Raw genomic sequence first — 8,022 nt, 5'->3', positions numbered from 1 at the left:
GGTGCTAGATAAGATGTTAAGTAGTCTCTGATTGGTTGCTAGGGACAACATCTCTACTTCTGAAAACCTGCATTTTAGTAACTATACCCCTATAGGTTGTTATAATTACAAAAATAAAATTTCTTTAAAATAAAAACTGCTTTTTTTTGCCTTCCTTTATGAACCATTGCCCTGGTTCTGAGTCATTTACACTTCTACAATTGCTTATATATATATATATATATATATATATATATACATATATATATATATTTATATATATATAATATATTGGACTTTTATGGATCCCAGCTGAGCAGACTGCCTGGTCTTGTGTGTGAATCGGCAATAGTCATTACCTATTAACAGAGATGCAGTGTCCATAGAACACAGCGATCTGTTTGACTGATTTCAACACAAGCATGAAAAGTACATTTACATTAAAAAGAGAAAAAATATTACTTTTGGGCTCTGCCTTCATCAGTCCTCCCACGTTCTGCCTCTGACACTATTTTTATTTACAGAAAAGGACTAAAGAGCAAACATGCATCAATAGGAACTTAGCATTTCTAGATGAAATGACCTGCTTTCATTCTGGGATATTTTGCGGAGCCAATCTATAAATCACTTTAACATGAAACATTGCTTTGTTAGCATCTCACAAAAATAAAATTTCACTTAGACTTTAGAACCTAAAATATGTGAGATTGCATTAGCGGTTCCTAGACCACTGAGGGAATGTATTTTCCTTTGCACTGAGCACTGTGCCAGACTCTGGAGAGGTGACTGGTCTCCCCTATAATGTGATGGATCTGGCAAGTAATCATAACAACAATACTTTGTAACATTTAAAAATATGGGATAACTAAAACAGCAATTGTTGGTTCAAGTGGCTACGGAAATGCTCAATCCAGGCTCCAAATGGTGATATAACCAAGTCTGCCTATATACTGCTCATGAAATATTACAGTAACATTCATCATTCAGAACAATGCACTCAGGTTTGCAGAATCGCCTTTACTATATTCTTGCACTAACTGGCCCAGATTTATCATTGAGTGATATTCTTGTTATCACTCATTATTAATCTTAAATGGTGTTTGAACCAATCAGCTCCTAACTGTCAATTTTTAAACACATGACAGGAGCTGATTGGTGGGAGCACTATTTAAGATTAGTAACAAGCGATAACAAGAATAGCATTCATTAATAACTCTGGGCCATAGTTTGCACAATATCACCAACATTTTTGAACTCTCCAGAAAATTATTCTATTTATATATGTAGAAATGATGTGGAATTCCCCAACATTGGATCTACTTTTTAGAACATAAAAACAGCCCCATTAATACATCCTATATTAGTCAGGTTCTTTTTAATACATTTTGATGCATTCAATTTAGTCAAAGTCTAACTTCAAGATACAAGTGTGCCTATTCAAGATTCTCATGTTACTGGTCATGTGAAACCATTCCTTGCTCCTGCTAATCTACAGTATTTAGGTACAAAACTTTGCACCCACTCCACCCTCCTCTACTGTAATTATAACCTATCTTCTTATAAGGTTTACAGTTGTCTCCAATTTACAAATATTCCATTGTGGGCTGTTTTAGGCATTCCTGTACAGTAAAGGTTTCTTGACATAAATAGTACAAACAATGCTTATTTACGTACAGCTTTACTGTAGAGAAAAATATTTGGGAAAGAATAAAAATATATCAGTCTTCAGGTGTGTATATCTGCAAATTCATAGATAGCATTCAGTCTGCCCATAGTATCATACAGCGATCCAGTCACTTTACATAGTGAAAGTAAATTGGAGTCTGTAAAACTATACAGGGGCAGTATGCAACAGCCTGACAAACCACTTTGGGCAAGTTAGTAAAGAAAAGTAGAATAAAAATTGTCTTCAAGTTAAATAATAAAAATAATATTAATTATTACCATAATTTAACACATATATAAGGTATCTATCTATCTATCTATTTATCTATCTATCTATTTACCTATCTATTTATCTATTATCTACCTATCTATCGCTGGCTTTGATAAATGAGTCAATAATGCTCAATAATTTTCTATCCTTTGAGAATTAATACCATCAGCCCTCTATTATGCATAATGTAGCTGCAAGTAAATGTGCTATTAGTTATGTCTGTATAACAGCCCCAACACGCTTTATTAGCAAACACAAATAGCACTGTTGATTAAAAAATGACAAATATTAGTTGTAGGTTTGCCGGAAAATCTGGCGTTGTTTGCCAATAAGTACACTTAAGAACAAAGCAAACAACATTAAACTGTATTGTCTGTCAGTACGTAGTTGTTTAACAATCTAATTATCTTTTATCTATAACTACTGAAGCTAAACCAAATATACAAGCCAGTCGCACGGTCCAAAGGACGCTTACGCAGCGCAAAGCTAGGAAGTCGCAGTGAAGACGCAGCAGCTAAATATACCAGCAAGCACATTTGTTCTGTGCTACAGTAAAACTAGAAGTCCCGGTAAACTCGCTACCTCTAGCTATATAAGGGATGCTGGGAGTTGCAGTTCTACAACTAAATACTCACATCACATGCAAGGTTTACAGTTGTCTCCAATTTACATACAACTCTAGCTGCAATTATACATCGACTACACACTTTAATCCGTTTTGAGAAACTGCTTACCCACCACTCATTACACGTGTAAAGATCATTAAAGTTCTCTATTTATCATAACAAATGTTCCATACATGTATCACTGTATTTAACACGTTACTCGTGAAACCGTTCGTACTGATACAAAACGCAAGTTAAACGCTTGATACTATTTTTTAGTCCTATTTTTTATTATAAAATAAAAGCAGGGATATTTCCGAATTATTTTATTCACATAATATATAAACATAGAACGAAAAAAAAAGTAATCGGACATGATCCAAAACGCTGTAGGGGCAAATAGGTAATTTAGAGGTTACTGGAAAGTGCTTTGATTGGGCAATAGGATGAGCAGTTCCTAGGACAAGCAAGATCTGGTTACATACCCTGGACTGTGACCTTGCAACGGACATCTGCAGTGTGTGTGTGTGTGTATATATATATATATATATATATATATATATATATATATATATATGTGTGTGTGTATACATAGTTCTGTTTCTGTATACCGGTTTATAGATCCTGGGGCGATATAAAAGCGTTTAAAGATAGATATAGGCGTCCTGTACACATACCGGGTTATAAGCAATGGTGAGCTCCCTTGTGAAATGCAGAAGGGGCTCATAATTTAAAGGCCTGAATCATAATTTAATGTTGGAAGCTTAGACAGGTGATGAGACAGCTCTGGAGGACACCTGGTAACTGTGGGCTCCCCACGACAAGAGAAGGTCCATCCATGAAGCCCTTGCCCAGCCATGGGCAGACTGATGCAGTCAGTATCCACATATTGTCCCATCACTGGTGGATGGACTGTTTGTGTTGCTGGTAAATGGACTAAGATCCCAGGTCCACCAGGTTAGATGACATTGGGTTGAGGATTGAGTCTTGCAAAGTGTGATGGTGCATGGAGTCTGCTCCTGGCACAGGGATGGCGCTGGGGCCCTGCGGGTGGCCCATACCATGGAGAGCCTGGAGGCCCGGGTTAGAGGTGAGCAGTAAGGCTGGGCTGGACGAGCTGTGGTCTGGAGTGCCGGAGGGAGTTTTGTCGTCATCTGAGCTTGCCAGGACCGTTTTACCACCGTTTATTGAAGAAGACAACGTGTTGTGACTGTTGGAATTGGAGTTTTCGTTATTCTCCCTTAAAAATAACAGATATGCAGATGTATAATATATGTCAGCTCCCATAGACGGTGCTAGATACACTGCAAAGGCATGAAGTCTATTCAATAGAATAGATACACCACTAATAGATACATATAATAACTACAGTACATTGCAGTGCAATAAATTCCATTATCTTAACAATTCAAGGGGAAATTATGACATATATATATATATATATATATATATATATATATATATATATAAAATGGCATATGCTCACAGGTCATCGGCACTGACTTGTGTGCCCACCTAAGGATGACCCGAGACACATAAAGGAGGCATTGTCAAAATGTCACTATACTGCTTTTTGGGAACTACAAGTTCCAGCAAGGAAACGCGGGGACATGCAGTTCTACAACAAACGCACAGCCACAGGTAGTGAGTTTCTTACTTGGATTATCATGAAGTGTTTCAACTCCTCTATACAGGGCACCATCTGTCTGGTCCTTATTACCGTGCTCAGTAACTGTAACAAATCTGTGATATGTATATAGGGGATGCAGTTCATATGCCTTACTTGTACACTAATTCTATTTCTTTAGATACATTATAAAATAGTGACTGTATAGCCTTGGCAGAATACAGGACGAATAGTGTATATAGATACTGACCATCATTTTCCTTGGTTGCAAATCATCTGCCTTGCTGGATAAAACCCCGGAATATGTGTTAGTAATTAACCCTTTAATAGCACCGATCAGCTGTTGTAAACAATTATTTAAACTGTTTTATTTAGACTTGAAAATATGGGACCGATGGGGAATTTACACATTTATATAAATATATGCTGCAAACATGAGGAGTTGGGACAATCTATGTGGGCTTAAATGAAAGTGAAATGCACAATGGTTATTACACGTGTACAGGATAATACCTATCCTGCTAAACAAATAATACCCGGCACGGGCCGATCTTGGAATGAAGGCAATATAGGATAATCCATTCAAATAATGAATAATGTATTATTTTATACTGGAGTAAAAAAGTGTAATTATTTTAAATCCTAATTCCGTTGTTAATGATACATATAATTGCATCGAAATACCATCTTGTATTACAGCAATGCTTCTGTCTATATTAGTGTTCCCAACTACCAGCCATAGCTATTATGTGTCTTACAACAACTTATAACTGCCTGGTTTAATATCGGTGTAAAACATTGTGTTCCTTCTCTTCCATATGACAATTTAAAGTTCTGAAGAATTGCACTTAAGTTAGAATTATATAAATACAAAACACATTTCTTTTTGAATGTGATATATAGTTTTGCTTGTACAGAAAATATATATTGTATTTCTTTTATCAACCGATATTATAAAGTTTGTACACGGACAATGTAAGTGGCACTGATTGTATATATTGTAAATTGAACAAACAGTATAAACGAGGAAATAATATATGGCTTATGATAGAATTGACATTTTTGAAAATTGTTATTAAAAATTTCCTTCCGGTGTTCTATCTTATCATGCGACCCTATGTGTGTGTGTTATAAATTAGTTCTAAACAGTTTTACTTTTATATAAAATATCTGAGGGTTTATTAACCATATGCTTAGCTCACCAAGAAAAATAAATGTTTTTTTTTCAGTCTTAAATACCCATCATCAAAAAGGTAATTTATATATATATATATATATATATATATATATATATATATATATATATGATCCTAAAGTAGTTGTTGTTATTATTATTATTATTATTATTATTATTATTGTTATTATTATTATGAATACTTTATTATTATTATTATTATTATTATTATTATTATTATTATTATTATAATAGCGAGCAGTTATAAGTTAGTACTCCTATGCTGCATTCAATTCACTTTTAAACTAAAAACTTATATTATATATATTATATAATATATATTATATTTATATTTTGGCTCCCAAAATTAATATAATGTCTCTAAAATATTCTATTAATCTGCATCAGTCACAATAAAAATAAAATCTAAGATATAGTGAAATATAGCAACTTTATTAATATATATTAATTTATTATCAATAGTAACTGTGGTCTTATTTCCTGATGACCAAAAGAAGCGATACATTATTACATTAGAAATGTAATTCCGGTTACAGAAATCGTTAGCAATACTGTAGGCCTTAGCTGATAACCTATAATAAATCAGTACCTGGTTGTGAGAGCAATGGCAGTGTTTTTTTTTTCATTTATGTTTATACAGCTATGCTATTAATACTCGCTTAGTACAAGCTCTGTAGGCTGATAGCATAGTTGATTATAATAATGAGCATTTAATTATACGTTTGCTATCTGACCTGATATCAAGCAGTTCATGTCCATCATCCTCACACATGTCAAGCTGTGGGAGTTATATTGCCATCAATAGAGCGGGAGCTGGCGTTTAATGAGGTGAGTGAGTGAGGCTGTGGGATGGGGTGTCTGGGTGACAGTCAGTCTGTGTCTGCTCACAAGTGGTGACACAGCCAGTGCATGCTATCCAGTGTCTGTGGGGTATTGCTGAGAGCTTCTAGGCACTTCCTAGTGCCTCAGCAGTAAGATAGCCGATGGGATATGACATCTTGAAATAATAGCAGTAGAAAAAGGTAAATATTGAGAGCAGTGTTTGTATAGTCCTCATATAACGCCATAATATCCACTTGTATCATGTGCATTTTCCAAATGCATCAACACATCAAATGAAGGGCTGCCGGGCCAGCAACAATGTCCAGTGGATACCATTATTAAATGAAGTTGGGTATTAATAGGGTGGCAGCAGGATACACCTAATACAGTGTGCAGAGCAAGGGGTGCAGCTTCTGCCCTAACATGTTATAATACTTACTATCTATCTATCTATCTATCTATCTATCTATCTATCTATCTATCTATCTATCTATCTATCTATCTATCTATCTGGAAGTCCTATTGAACAAATGTGCTATATAAATTATTATTAATATATATATATATATATACACATATATATATATATATATATATATATATATATATATATATATATATATTAGAGGTCTATCTATCTATTTATCTATCTATCTATTTACATTTGTTCAATAGGACTTGCTGATAGATAGATAGATAGATAGATAGATAGATAGATAATATATACAGCTACAAGGAGGATTACAGAATAAGAGGGGTACTTACTCGTACCTTTCTTTGGCCTCGGCTGCCCGGTCCCTCTGCCTCCTATTCTTGAACCAGTTGCTGACCTGGGTGGTGGTGAGCCCGGTGGCCTCGGCCAGCTCCCTCTTTTCCCGGGGAGATGGGTACGGATTGTGGGCATACCACTCCCGCAGGACGCTCCGGCTCTTTTCCTTGAAGCAGTAACTAGTCTCTTCCCCGTCCCAGATAGACCTGGGCAGGGGGAACTTTCTGCGCACCCGGTACTTGCCCACCGCCCCCAGGGGGCGCCCCCGCAGCTTCTCCGCCTCGATGTAGTGCGCCTTGAGCCAGAGCTGCTGCAGCTTGGGGTGGTTGTGCGGCGAGAACTGGTGGCTCTCCAGGATCTTGTAGAGCTCCCGGAAGTTACCCCGGTGGAAGGCCACCACCGCCTTGGCTTTCAGCACGCTCTCGTTCTTGTGCAGATGCTCGCAGGCCGGCAGGGACCAGAGGAAGCGCCCCAGCCGCTCTATGTTGCCCCCTTGCTGGAGCACCTCGCACACGCAGGCCACTTGCTCCTGGGTAAAGCCAAAAGTCGGGAGCATCGACATGGTCCTCTGGTTACCCCCTGCCCACTGCCACAACCATCCAGGTCCTAGAGAAGGGTCAGCCCTGCCCAGGTCCCCTGCGCTCAGTCCCATCCACCAGCCATGGAGCTAGAGGCCACAGCCGGGCGCACGGAGAAACTTTTTATGTCCTTGCAAACTTTTCTCTGTGGTCCTGATGCCGGCTCCCCCTTCCCTTTAACAGCAGAAGCAGCAGCACAGGCTGCTCACCCTCTCTCTGCTGCTGACTTTTCCCTTTAATAATATTATTCTAAACTGGCATGAGAAATGATTGTGCGCCCTGTGATTGGTCGGTTATCTGACCCGGGGGCTGCGAGGATAAGACAACAGTTTTAGTCAAATTATTCGCCATGGTAACCCTGTCAGTCAGAGGGAACCCGATCCGCTTGGGGGAGGCTCCCTTACTGGCCCTGCACATTGCAGCAGCCTTGGAGCTGGGATATTAGGGGAAGATGTGAAGTATTTTTTTATATATTTTTTTTAAATGTAATGGTTGATGGATGTAGCAAGAA

The 8,022-nt window shown here is 37.5% G+C and overlaps 1 protein-coding gene across 4 annotated transcripts; it reads right to left on the bottom strand.

The window, feature by feature from the left end:
- Positions 1-2,789: 2,789 nt before the first annotated feature.
- On the bottom strand, positions 2,790-7,737 carry SIX2 (SIX homeobox 2). 4 transcript variants are annotated; one of them, XM_088477515.1, is made up of 2 exons: positions 6,930-7,737; positions 2,790-3,760 (listed from the first exon to the last, which is right to left on the bottom strand). In XM_088477515.1, exons 1-2 carry the CDS (start codon positions 7,583-7,585, stop codon positions 3,457-3,459), a joined length of 960 nt encoding a protein of 319 aa, XP_088333641.1. In that variant the 5' UTR covers positions 7,586-7,737; the 3' UTR covers positions 2,790-3,456. The 4 variants fall into 4 exon arrangements, with proteins under 4 accessions (XP_088333641.1, XP_088333643.1, XP_088333642.1 ...); XM_088477517.1 differs by having other exon boundaries at positions 2,790-3,730; XM_088477516.1 differs by having other exon boundaries at positions 6,936-7,737.
- Positions 7,738-8,022: the final 285 nt, after the last annotated feature.

The sequence above is a fragment of the Taudactylus pleione genome, unplaced genomic scaffold (genome assembly GCF_031769625.1).
Source record: "Taudactylus pleione unplaced genomic scaffold, aTauple2 ptg000201l, whole genome shotgun sequence".
Classification (NCBI taxonomy): Eukaryota; Metazoa; Chordata; class Amphibia; order Anura; family Myobatrachidae; genus Taudactylus; species Taudactylus pleione.
The sequence above is the reverse complement of the archived record's forward strand: the minus strand, read 5'-3'. Positions and strand labels throughout refer to the sequence as shown.

What these genes read in the sequence shown, in the direction of transcription:
- SIX2 (XM_088477515.1), bottom strand. Translation starts at nt 7,585, where the DNA reads ATGGGACTGAGCGCAGGGGACCTGGGCAGGGCTGACCCTTCTCTAGGA. An exon ending in GAGGCCAAAGAAAGGTACGA is followed by an intron (nt 3,761 to 6,929) that starts GTAAGTACCCCT and finishes GTTATTTTTAAG; the next exon opens with GGAGAATAACGAAAACTCCA.